The 13,893-nt window shown below is 38.6% G+C and overlaps 1 protein-coding gene across 2 annotated transcripts in view; it reads left to right on the plus strand.

Annotated features, from left to right (window-relative positions):
- tln2b (talin 2b) overlaps positions 1–13,893 on the plus strand; it is a 316,938-nt gene that overhangs the window by 39,654 nt on the left and 263,391 nt on the right. Inside the window, exons 6-8 of one of the 2 annotated variants that reach the window (XM_028823593.2) lie at positions 4,099–4,226; positions 7,703–7,766; positions 8,131–8,235. In XM_028823593.2, coding sequence (XP_028679426.2) covers positions 4,099–4,226; positions 7,703–7,766; positions 8,131–8,235 — 297 coding nt within the window. Of the gene's footprint in view, positions 1–4,098; positions 4,227–7,702; positions 7,767–8,130; positions 8,240–13,893 lie in introns of those variants that run through there. The other variant, XM_051920301.1, reaches the window with a different exon arrangement.

The following is a 13,893-nucleotide window of genomic DNA, read 5'->3' on the forward strand; positions in this document are numbered from 1 at the left end:
GGTACAAAAGCAGCATCGAGGAAAGGCCTACTCCTTTAGGAGCAAAGATGGGCAGAGGATCGCCAGTTTGCCACCAAGTGCGGGCAAAAATCTTTGAAATGATGAAGAAAAACGTTTCTCAAAGACAGATAGGAAGAGATTTGGGCATTTCTCCCTCTACAGTGCATAACATAGTGAAAAGAATCAGGGAATCTGGAGAAATTACCGTGCGCAAAGGCCAAGGGCGCAAGCCTAAACTGAATGGCCGTGATCTCAAAGCCCTCAGACGGCACTGCATTAAAAACCGTCATTCATCAATAAATGACATAACTGCGTGGGCTCAGGACTACTTCAGGAAGTCACTCTCAAGCACTACAGTACGTAGTTACATTAGGAAATGCCAGCTAAAACTGTACTGTGCCAAAAGGAAGCCCTACAAAAATAGTGTCCAGAAGCGCCGTCGACTTCTCTGGGCTCGGAGGCATCTGGGTTGGTCCATTGTGCAGTGGAAACGTGTATTGTGGTCAGACGAATCGGTTTTTCACATCTTTTTTTGGAAGAAATGGACGCCGTGTGCTGCGGACCAAAGAGGAAAAGGACCATCCAGACTGTTACCAGATACAAGTCCAAAAGCCAGGGTCTGTCATGATATGGGGTTGTGTCAGTGCCTTTGGCAAAGGTAACTTGCACTTCTGCGATGGCACCATCAATGCTGAGAAGTATATCTCAGTTTTGGAGGAACAAATGCTGCCTTCAAGACGACGTCTTTTCCAGGGACGCCCATGCTTATTTCAGCAAGACAATGCCAAACCACATACTACGCGCATAACAAAGGCATGGCTGCATAAGAAGAGGGTGCGGATGCTTGACTGGCCTGCCTGCAGCCCTGATTTGTCTCCTATAGAGAATGTTTGGCGCATTTTGAAACGAAAAAAGCGTCAACAAAGACCCCGTACTGTTGCGCACCTAAAACGTTGTTTGCAGGAAGAATGGGACAAACTAACACCTGCAACACTTAGTCACTTGATTTCTTCAATGCCTAAACGTCTTTTAAGTGTTGTTAAAAGACAGGGGAACTGTACAAAGTGGTAAATGCTGTACTGTCCCAACTTTTTTTGAAATGTGTTGCAAGCCTGAATGGCAAGAATGGATATTTATTTACAAATCAAATGATGTTGACAAAAGAAAACATGACTTATTTTGTGTTCATACTGTCTGCAATGAAATAAAATTTGAGGAGAATTTATAACTTGCTTTTTTCTTTTTTTATTCACATTTTCTACACTGTCCCAACTTTTTCTGATTTGGGGTTGTATATGGCCCAAGCGGGTGCAAGAAAGTCACCGCCGTTCTGATGTTTACAGCATATAACTTCAGACAGCAGAATAGGCCAATAAGATCAATTTTCTCCTATTTAGATCCTTTTTAGCATTTATATTGTCAACCCTTCTACATTTTTTCAGATTTCAAAAGTTTTATTGCTAACCCTAGCAATACATGCACAGACACACACAAACACACACACTGACACTTGTCCTTTTTAAGGTGGATAATCTGATTACTGTTTGTCAGTCAGTAACCTTTGCAGTGCACCATCTATTGGCATGTAGTAAAAATTGCATTTTTCATTCCAGCAGGTGGTGAATCACAACCATTAGATTAGAATAATAAACTTTATTCAAAAAGTTTATTTATAAACTTGATCGCTTCTTCTATGAATCCGATACCAAGTGGTATTTAACAGAGACCCAGCAACCTGACAGACACACAGATACACAGGCACCCACATAGACGCCTGTCCTTTTATTAAGGTGGATAAGCTGATTACTGTCCATCTTGTAGTTACCATCTGTTGAATGTGTTCAGAGTTAACATTTGCAGTGCACCATTTATTAGAATGTATTTTGTAATGCATAAAGTAATAAAATACATTGCATTTTTCATTCCAACAGATGGCACATCACAAACATGAGCACTGCTTTCACAAATCCCATACCAAGTGGTGCATAACAGGGATACAGATACACAAACACTCACAAATAGACTTTTATTTTTTATTAGGGAGGATTATAGATTCTTCACAATTTAAATATTCAAGTTCTTGAATTCTTCCAGAATTGTTTATATAGAGATTAAGTCCTATTGTGCACTAAGGCTACATTCACACTGAAGTTGGATTCTAATTTGTTTATTTCTATGTGACACAAATCCAATCTTTTTAGAAAAGTGTAAACAGTTAAAAAATACATATCTACTCTTTATATATAAAATCCTAATCCTAAAAGTGCAACAATTTTATGTGACTTTTTATGTCACATTTTTTGTCATGCTTTAAATCGGGCTTATTTTAAAACCTACATATACTGTATATTTTTGGTATCGTTCTTTTCAGAATTTATCGAACTTTAATGTGATGTTGTTAGATTTTCAGATTCTTATTCCGTTTTTAAAATATAAACTAAAATATCACGAACTCACGTCTCGCGAGATGGGACTTTGTGCCAACAGATTTAACCACGCCCGGGGCCGGAAATAAAAGACAAAGAGTAGGACAGCTGCTGTACAGGCATTTAAATGTTCGAAGCGCTGCACGAGATGCAGATCACGCGGCACTGCAGCAACAGCAAGCCAGCAGCTATTTGAGCAAAGAGGAGGTTAAAAAAAAAAAAAAACCAGAAAACTATCTGTTTCCCATTGTATCACCGTTTAAGAAGGGGTTTTAGAGGAGCGACTGCGTCACCTTGGGGTGCTTTCAGCCCCCCCTATTCACAACGTGAGTGGCAGAGACACAAAGTGGCTGCCGTGTGGCGCAGGCCAGGGGGGTTGGCGAGCGAATATATGAAATCAGAATATTTCAAATACGATTTAGACCACTATCATATGTGGTACAAAATCCAATGCAGACATAAGATATGCGAGTCTAAAGTGTTCTGCATTGAATCATCAGTTTATGCAACCTTTGTCATATCTCTGCATTGAAAATCAAGATGGATGACAGTACTGACTCTGCATGCCAATGGAAAGAAATCAAAGTGGTGGACGTAATAAAGAAATTGGGGCAAGTGTCGCAGGCCAGTGCAGTTCAATTGCTGCTCTACATGTTCTCTCACAGAAATAGTGCACCTCACGCATGTATTTTTCTGAGAAAATCTTAGATATAGATGTTGAAATGATTAATTAAACATTTAACTTAACTCTGTGAAATTAACAAACCACCATTTCACCTCAAAACCCTCCACATGTCATCCAACTAGTCCTGGCTCTGCTTTAGTGTGCACAGGTTTCTACATACAGTACACATATATCCGAATAAAATTCTTAATTCTGAAGTACCAATGCAAATAAGATTTTGTTTTTCTGACAGTTTGTGTAATGCAGTGACATTAAGAAGAGGCTGTGTCTTTAGGATGGGTTTAGTTGAACAGCCTTCTGTCTGGGCATAGATAGCTTAGCCCTTTTTCTATAAGCATCAGATCAAGTGTCAATGTAGGTCATCATCATTGACCTTGACACGTGTTATAATGAGCCTGTATTTCTAAAAATGTAAACTTACCTTTTAAATATGAAATCAAGCTGCAGTAGTTCTAAAGCTGTCAAATTTGTTTAACTTGGGGTTAGTGCCTTGTGACCCTGCAGCATAGTTCTAGACTGTACACACTCCCTTTAGCCTAACATACGTGTCTTTGAGGATGCAGGAGTAAAGTGAGTGTGTACTTCTGGAGTACGGGGAGAACACGCAAACTCCACACAGACAACAACTGGAACTCAGGATGCTGAATCTATGAAGCAACAGCACTGACCACTGTGCTCCGCTGCTACTGTTCTGGAGTTGAAACCATTGAGCAGTTTACAGATATTACAATATGAAGATGTATCAGAGCCATCTACCCTTGCTGTATCACCACCACTATCACCACTTCCTCCTCAGAATATGACTGAAAGCACAAGCCTGTATTGTTTCATTAAATTATTCCCAGGCTGTGTGATTTGTTCTATGCGGAAATGCATGGTGAAGACTTGTGCGTGTTCAGATCCCAACAAATCGCTCAGTGGTATCACTGCAGTGGCCTGGTATTCATTCTAAGTTAAATCGCTCTGGAATTTCTTTCTTTCTTGCAGGCTCGAGATGACATCCTCAATGGTTCCCACCCCGTGTCCTTTGATAAAGCTTGTGAGTTTGCCGGAATTCAAGCTCAGATTCAGTTTGGACCCCATGTCGAGCATAAACACAAGCCGGGATTTTTAGAGTAAGTAAGCCATTGTGATGTATTCGCTCATTTACATCATGTACCTAATGCATAGCCTATATTCCTGTTAAGTATTTTGATTAACTACTGCATTTGGCTGTGTTTATGGTATTGTGTGTCACTTACAGAGCTGTAATGCTATGAAAATAAATACAAAAAGAGATTTAAAAAAAAAACACCTTAAAATACAAGCTCTCTTGGCTTTATGCTCTCGTGCCATAGCAGAATATTTGCTCATCTCTTTCCCTAATTTATTCTGGGCTGTTGTTTGTTGGTTGACGTTTAGTGCGGCAGACAATAAATGAATAGGAATTGTGTCTCATCTGCCTTCAAGAATCCCAGATTTTGCAATTTGAAGTAGATCTTTGCAGAAGCATCATCTGATGGTTATAAAGAAAGCTGTAAATAATCTGACAGCACAATAAAAATATTTTCAATGTGTTTGCAAAATATTGTAGAGAGAAAACTGTGATGCTGTAGGTGAATATTTATTCATGAAAAGCAAATCCTTCAAAGACAAGGAGTGGTGCAATGGATGGCATTCTTCTTTAATTGGCCTGGCTTTTTCAGATTCACTTGTCAGTGTAATGCAATTCTTTTTACTGTAAAATATATGCAAGTAATAGAATCTCCTTTTGAGGAGACATATTCTCCAAAAAAAAAAAAAAATAGCACCTTATCTGTAGGCTGAAAGATTTGAATTGACACGCATATTCAGACAAAGGCTGATGTCAGGTCTTTTCATTACGCTCTTAGTGCTATAACTTGATTCATGCTTCCTTTCTTTGGCCTTCATAGAGGAAATCTGTCCATATCCCAAAACAACAGAGGGTCTTGCATAGCAACAAGCACTAAAAGGGGATGCAGCTTGTTCTGTTCAAGTCTGTATTTTGTTCTTTAATAGACTAACTTCAAGCTTTTAAAAAAATATTTTTCCTCAGCCCTGACTGAATTTATTCGAGATAAAACACAGAAGACAATGTATAGAAAGTCTACAGTATGCATAGGAATACTAGAAAGCCAGTGTTTCTGTATCCAGTCAAACACAATGCAGAAACCATGCCATAATGTGGAGGGGCATCTGTGACTTGCCTGTCTAGAAAATGTGTTGAGCCGTCTCATTCTCATTCATGTTCATTTTAGCAAATCGCCTCTTTCAAGTTTAAAAGAAAGTTACAAGGTCAGATGTTGCATCTCCACCAGAGAGAATCTTTATATGAATCTCTCTGCTGTAGCGTGTATTAATTACATATTGTGAAGAGCAGTTCTAGCCTCCTGTGTAAAACAAAAAAACATTAAAAAGGAATTGTTTTAATTGAATCTCCTAAGTCTATTGAATTTCATCCAACTTTTATACCAGAAATGCTAGTAGAGCCCAAAAGACTCTTAAGAGTGAGAGGAAAACCCCCAAGGGCTGTAGAGGATGTTTAAAAATAGAAAATGCCAGTGCAGGGGGATGAGCACCACTAGGGGGTCATGTCCCCTATATAAGGCAGATTTCGGAAAGTGTTCAGACCCTTTCACTTTCTGCACACTTTACTGAATTGTAGATTTAATTTTAAATAGATACATTTGCCGTTTTTCCCCCTCATCTCAAATTACATGTCTACTGTCGTAACTCTTATAACTATTTGCTAATAATGTTCATTTTTGAATGTTTGATTTGCATTTACTCCAGATGTCAAAGTCAGTGTATCCACATCACACCCGAAAGCAATTGCATTGACAGGTCACTGGACTTGTGTGTGTCACTTTCATGGTGGTATAAGGTGGGGTTTCATTGTTGTTCTGTTTGTTTTTCACCACAATTTGTGTTTTGCTCGACCCCTTCACAAGTGAATTTACGCCCCATCCCCACCCCGCCTATGATCGTGCGTGTGAGGGGCATGTATCAAGTGCTAGGCTTGCTCTGATTGACTGGTAATTGTGCAAGTTTTTCTATGTGAATTGTATCATATTTTTTCCTGTGTGTTTAATTTTTCTTATTTTTAATGTTCCATGTTATCTCTAAACTCTGCTGTAAACGAAATGCCTTAATTACTGACAGCACACTTAACATGACTACCACAGCACGTACAGTTTCACCCATTTCCTATAATTAGATTGGGTCCCATGTCACATTCATACCTCATCTGAACCTCTCCAGGGTTTGCTTGGCACTGCACCGAGACCACCCATTCCATTCCAAAGGGTCTCGGTTCAGTTGTTTTTCTCCGCACCAGAGTGTGATTGGCCTGTTCACATCTACATAAACAAAGCAGACTTTCACCAAATGGACTAGGTGTGAAAACGCCTTAAACGGCATGTATTAGTGGATGCTTAAAATAACAGAATCTACAAAAGGGGGCCAAGATAAGAAAACAATACTCTAGGCAGTAATCACCATTGTGCATGTGCCTTTACAAGCAGCAATACCTGTAATTATTAATCTACAGACTGAGCCTCCACTGTGTCACAGACACACACCCTATTTGTGTTTTCTTTTATGACTACATGCGGTTTTGTAGGAAGCAGAGATGGTTGGAGTATGGATGATAGTGTATTTATTTACATTTTAAGATGCAATTTTCTCAGAAGTTCATCTACGTTGTGTCCGTCTGCTCCAGGCCACATCGATATTGACTTACCGTTCATGTCCACTGACAATTCTTAAATTCATTCCACAAAACCTTGAGTTGAGGAGTGCAACTCTCTATGCTGACAGCCAAGAGGACACCCAGTGCACCTGACTTTGACCAAAGAGAGTGAGGCCAGGGTGGGAGCACACAGCTCAGAACAGTATTGTAGGAGATGGTATTCCTGATTATGTGCGCAGCTACACTCTTAAAAATAAAGGTGCACGTGTGGTCCTTCCAAGTGATGCCATAGGGGAGAACCATTTGTTGTTCCCAAAAGACCCAACCACATGAACATTCCAGAAATAACTTTACATACAGAAAATAACCATGAAGAGATGGTGACATATTTGTGAAATTGCCATGAGTTATGATTTTAGATGGACCTTTGCTGCATACAATACCACAGGCGAAGTTCAGGTTTTCTTAGTTTGTTAGTTTCCTACCAGGCAGCTTACCATACAATTTCAGTCATTTTCTGTATATTAGGAAGTTTTTCAAAGCACAAAGAACCAGCTTCATATGCAAAGAACTCTTCCCAGAATGCAATGGTGCTTTGTCAAGCAATAGTTTTTTTGTTGTACATTTCGGCCTCCTTCTTTGGGGGGGTTTGGGAGTTGCTAAGAAAGCTGCCCCTTCTGTTACACCATCCTAGAAACAGTTAAAGGTCACATCAGAGTTGCCATATTAAGACTGCACACACCTGGAAATCGGTTGAAGATTTTTGCCAAGGTCCCCTTGTGGCTCACTTTGCCTGGAAAGACTTTGGCTACTTGTGAAAGAGAAAGACACTTTCAGAAAATGGAGAAAGTTGCCATTCATTGTTTTCTCAATGTTTCTTTTTTGTTCCTTTATTTTTAGTTTGAAAGAATTTTTGCCAAAAGAATACATAAAGCAGAGGGGATCAGAAAAGAAGATTTTTCAGGTATTTTGGTCTTTTCCAATCCTCTGTATTTAAAGAGTACTTAAGTCATGTCTGTTGTCTAATAAAGGTTGCTCCTTTCATTGCAGAGAAGAAGTTTTTATTTCTGTAATGTGGGGGGGGGGGGGAATAATTGGTTACTATACTAAAAAAAAAGTTTTAAATTCATATACTTTGAAATATTACAAATGTTTTAATCAAGTAGGCTTTTTCTTAATCTTCTCTGTGAGAGTGATCATCATCACCATCATTGTGTTAAGTGACTTTATGCAATGGAAGAAGTTTAGTACCATTCTGCTCGCGAGTAAGCAGACTCCAGCCATGTGATGCTTTTCACTAAATTCTAATTTCTGATTGTGTTTAATAGGAACATAAAAACTGTGGAGAAATGACAGAAATAGAAGCTAAAGTCAAGTATGTGAAGTTGGCTCGGTCATTGAGGACATATGGCGTGTCATTTTTTTTAGTAAAGGTAAGTAAGACTAGTGCAGTTATGGCTGTTAAAGGATCAAACAACAGAAACAGGATTACTAAAGTGCAGTGGTCTTTGTTACCCTTTAGATAGATAGATATACTTTATTAATCCCAAGGGGAAATTCACATTTAGCTTATCTATTGTGTGACTAATCCTAAAAGACAAGTATTTAGCTTGGCCTGCCTACACCTTAAAGTACTACCAGAAATGTATGGTGGCATAGCCTTTAGTGCAACGGGCTGACAGCTCTAAGAACCTGAGTTCTGCTATTGGCCTGGTGGTGACTTGAAATATGGCTGTTCTTCCCGTGATGACAGGGGTGTCCCACAAGTTCCTAACATCATACTGTACTTGTTAGGTCGATTGGCAGTTCTAAATTTGGCCTGGTATTGGTGAATGTCTGTGACGTGTAAAAGACTGAAGTTACATCCATGGTTGGTTTCATCATTATGCTTTGTTTTGCTGGAGCACCTAACATTTTTGATGAAAAAGAATGAAATTAAGGAAATGTGGTTTAAAAATTATTAGATTAGGTTTTTAGAAAATTGTAAGGGATATTTATAGGCTTTTATCATATATTTTTTCAATCACATATACTGTGCATAAACTTGCATATTGCCTTGGTTTTTGTTCATACTCTTCTGCCATTATACCCTACTTGCCTGCCTTGCCTAATAAACTTTTTTAAAATGGCAAAGTAGAACTGGCAAATATTAGCTTGCTTCACGCCAGGTATTCCTCCAGATGTTACTGGCCCACCTTGCCTGCATATTTCTTTGTTTTTCTTTCTTGGCAACATCAGGGCTGTATTCCTAGTTTAACCTTTGCCTCGTGTTCCACAAAATAAAAGTAAGTAAAAAATAAAATCTTACACAATTTCAGATCCTTCTAATTGCTTCCTTATTTTTCATAAGATTGCATGCATGTGGAATACTTGAAATGGCGGTAGCTGGTGCATTGCCTTTAATAAGTATCTCTAATAAATGTGGTTTAGCTTACTCTTGTTTTTTCTAGCAGCACATACTTTATTTCCCCATTTCATTATCAAGGTGTATATACTTTATAGTAAACCTCTAAGGTTGGTGTGTCTGGTCCTCCAACCAATCTGATTGGGTAGTTTGGCCTTAGTGACAGAATCAGAGAGGAAGTGCAAGTGTGAGACACACAATAAAAGGTATAGGAAGCCTGCTGAGAGTCACCTTCAAAGGTGGGAATTATGAAAAGGGACAGGAGGCAAGCAGGGCGTCTCGAAATGACAGAATCTGAGAAGCAGGTTTAATGGGAGTGCCAGTCACGACTGTGTCAGACACAAAAGACTATGGTGGAAAAGTGTTGAAGGTACTTTTATGTTTTATATTTGTAATTAACTTTGATCACTTTGCCGCAATCTATGTTCACTTTGACATTAAGGAGTGTTTTTCTGTTGATCGGTGTCACACAAGCCAATGTAAATCTACTGTGCTTTAGTATTATTTAACAATAAAATGTGAAAACATCCAAGAGAGTGAATAATTTTTAATGGTATTGTATACAGGAAAAAATTGTAGATTTAAGAAGAAAGACTTTAAAAAGAGATATATTTTTGGTGGTCTTACTTCACAGCTTCAGGGGCCTAGATTTGAGAAGTTGGTGCAGGGGTGGCCTGGCGTCCTGTCTAGTGCTGTTGGTTTCAATCAGTTCTACCATGCTAGGCGGTTGCTTCCCACAACTCTATAATAGAATAAGTAAGTTCAGAAACTGAAGAGATAGAAAATTGTCTGTCACTCTGCATTATTTGTGAAGTTTGATTACTAGGCAATGTGTTATAATGTGGAAAAGGAGCAGCTTTTATTTTATTTATTTTTTAACTTTGAGATTTCTTACAGCTTTTGTTAGTTTTTCTTTATTACTGGAACTAGGAAATATTGTGTTTTCATATTGCTTGATAATAATATTTGAGCCATTTGTTTTGGTTTTGATTTGGAAAACAGCGCAGGGCCTTTTTGTTTTCAAATGGGCACCGTCATTCTGGAAGCTGCTTGCGTGAAGCGAAGGGGCCCTGCATTCAGATGTCCCATTTGCTGATGCCATTAGAGTGACAGTATAAAGGTCGGAGTTATAGATATCCAAGATTAACAAGATTGTGGGTTCTTGTCTTTCAAATCTTGGTTTTGCTTTTCATCTTGTTTTGAATTGCATTTTGGAATTTGATGATTAAATTTATTAGAGATTTTCTCACACCGACCCTTTTTGGTTTCTTAGTTTCTGATTACATCTCCTGGTCTTTTTAACTTGGCCTGCCATTTTGTTTCAAGTAGCAGTATGTTGTTTGTGAACCTTTTTCTTTGTAAAGTAAAAATAATTATCTTACATACACAAGTTATAAAAGGTTATTCCGTTGTGTGCTGCCAACCATTGTAGTGAGGTTAAAAAAAGAAACATTTGCACTTGTGTATAATTTCAAATATGTCTTTTTTTCTGTAATTTTGCCAAATATTTGTTTCATTTTGCCATAAATGTATTTGTTTTGGTTTTTTTTCTTGTCTTGCATTAGACCCAGAAATTGAGGGTTTGTATCTATCTCTCTTGGACTTTTTTGTGAAACAGACCACAGAATTGTAGGGATGCGTAACTCATATCATGTTGCTAAACCTATGGATCAGTGGCCCATGTTGAACATATTTTAGTGAGGTCTTCAAGGAACATTCTTTTTAATATTTTATTCCACAAAGTATCACATTTGCTTTTATTGCACTTGTGCACACTCAAATTCCAAAAAAGATTTTCTATATTATTCAGCAGTCTCTTTGTCTCATTTTTGGCTAGATTCCCTAAATAGATTTACAGTACTTGATGATATTTGATAGTCACTTTTACTTTATTTTCCTATTATAAGAATAGCTTTGTACCAGTTGTGCTCATCTTATAAATGCATATCTCTTTGACTGAATCGTGTTTTAATAAAAATAAAAGCACTGCGGGCCTGCTTTGTTGTAGGTCATTGTGCTACCCATGTGTTTACATTGGGAAGAAACTTGAGCTCCACGTTCCAGCTTCAGGTCTAGTGGGTGGCAGTATGTGTCTCAGGACATAATGGAAAGCGGACCATTGTCTGAAGGGATGTGGAGGAATGTAACTTTTCAAGTACTGTACTCTGTAATACACTGCATGGGATTAAGTGTACTCTTCGTAAAAAGTTAAAACCATTTCTGCTTTAATTATTGGGGTGAAAAGGTCCCTTCTGCTTTGTTTATTTTATGGAAGCTCCACTACAAAACTGCCATTTTTTCACAGCCAAGAAAAAAAAGGTAGTCTGTGTAGTAATTTTAACTCTTGAATCTGATTAAATACTCAGCTGAGTGAATGTTGGTAGTTTGTGGTAGTGTGTCTTCTTTTTCTCTTATGTTTTTTAATCCTGTGCTTATATGATACCTCACGTACACAAAACCACTTGCTGGCCACTTATCTAGTATCAGGTAGGACCCTTCTTTTTTTCCTTCATTTAGAGCACAGATTCAAAAAGGTGGCAGAAACATCCTGTAGGGATTTTAGTTAATGTTGATACCATCACGCAATTCCTATAGAACCTTTGACCCCACCCCACACTAATATTAGTACCTGCAAGTACTTGGGGGTTCTGCATCAATGACAGGTTGGACTGGTCTTGGAACACTGAGAACTATATAAGAAAAGGTAAGCAGGCTCTTCTTTCTTAGGAGACTGTGTTTGTGTAATGTGGGTAGTGACATCTTTCACGTCTTCTATAACTCTGTGATGGCCAGTGTGAATTTCTATGTTGAGGTGTTGAGGTGTGCTGGGCTGGTAACTTCACTTCAAGAGAGCCGCACAGATCAACAAGCTAATTAAAAGGGCAAGCTCAGTTATAGTCCACAGAAGGTAATAGAGAATAGAGAGAATGAAAACAAAACTGAATGCCATTATGAACAATGCTGCACATTCTCCCTGACACAGTAGCACTGAGGACTTTCAGTCAAAGAATTTCAGCCATTCGGCAGATGTGTGTCAAGAAACGTGACCGGAGCTCATTTATACCAACAGCAATACATCTGCAGAATAATAGTGTGTGTCTATCTATCTGTCGGTCGGTCGGTCTGTCTGTCTATGCATTTGTTTATTTAAGGAGCTTCTTTAAAAAGCCAAATTTTCCCCTGAGGAAAAATAAAGTTCTGTCTGTCTAATATTGTAAACCTCCTCTCCCACCTCATCCCAAAAGTGCTCTGCTGGATTGAGGTCCTGGCACTGTATAAGCCACTGGAGTAAACTGAAGTCACTGTCATGTTCATAGCACTTCACTTGGCATCAAGAGGTATACCACAGTCAAAATCTCTTTGACCATCTTTCTTATCCTAATATTTGGTCAAACAACAACTAAACTATACCACCTGACCATGTCTGCATGATGAACACAGCATATACCATATTCAGTTGGCATGCACTTGATTGGTTGTTTCAAGCTGGTGTACTTAATAAAGTGTTCACTTAAACAGGTATGGCAGTTATAAGGTTTAGTGAACCTATGTATGTGCACTGTATATACATACTTTTTGAAGCAATTTTTTCACTAAATGTCTCTGTTCCTTGAAGTCTTAATAGTTTTTCAACCCACTAGCCACTGACTTAATGATTTTTATTTGTCTAAAATTTAAAACTTATGAATACATACTCCTGTAAAATGGCAGCATATTCAGTGCACACTTCTTGGGAGTGTTATAAATATACTGTACAGTCAGTTGGAGATTTCATCAGATGAATGTAAATTAGAAAGTTAGACATAGTTACGCATTGACTTGTAATTGGGCTGCTGACCACATCTTGAGATGTTAGTGGTATTTGTTTGGAAATGTGTGTCTTTCTTAGAATGGCCAGAATAAAGGTTTGGCTTTGAAGTTCTGGAGCCTATCCTGACAGCATAAGTCACATTTGCATCCACACTTGGACAAACAGGGAATTGAGGATCGTCAGCACCTAGCATTCAAGTATGTGGGATGTTGTGGGTAATGTGGAGAACCTTGAGGAAAGCCCACAAAGGCATGGAGAGAAAGTAAAGACTCCATGGATGGTGACTTGGCTCAGGAGCCAAGCACAGGCCACTGGATCCATGAGGTAGCAATGCCAACCAACACCTCGCCCTTAGGTGGAGCAGCAACAGCAATATTCCTGAATTTACAGCTGGGTCTAAGGCTATGGCCATCTCCACTATAAAGGCAATTCCACAGATTCGAAAGAGCACATACTGTAGATCCTCATTTTTTTTTGTAGATTGAATTTCTATTAATTTTTATCTAGAAATGTATATTTTTTACTTACGAATATAGTGAACTAGTTATGACGCAGATGACTACACAGCAGCCTTCACTAACACCAATGCATTTTACAGTACATAATTTGTCACCATTTTCAATTATGTTGTACTTTAATGACACTGAATATAACTGATGATGCACATATCCTCACAATAAGCTCCTTCACAAGAGAGCAGATAGATTAGCTGCTGGCCACCTACCTGAGTGGTGGAACCTGCTGCTTGCAATTCCCAGTGTCCTAAGTACGAAACCCAGCAGTGCTGTCACAGAGAAATTAGCCGCTGGGAGAAAGAAAGGCAATACTATGAGGGATTCCTCAGCACACATCTCACAGTCGTCAGCTACTAGTGCA

Source organism: Erpetoichthys calabaricus, chromosome 17 (genome assembly GCF_900747795.2).
Source record: "Erpetoichthys calabaricus chromosome 17, fErpCal1.3, whole genome shotgun sequence".
Lineage (NCBI taxonomy): Eukaryota > Metazoa > Chordata > Cladistia > Polypteriformes > Polypteridae > Erpetoichthys > Erpetoichthys calabaricus.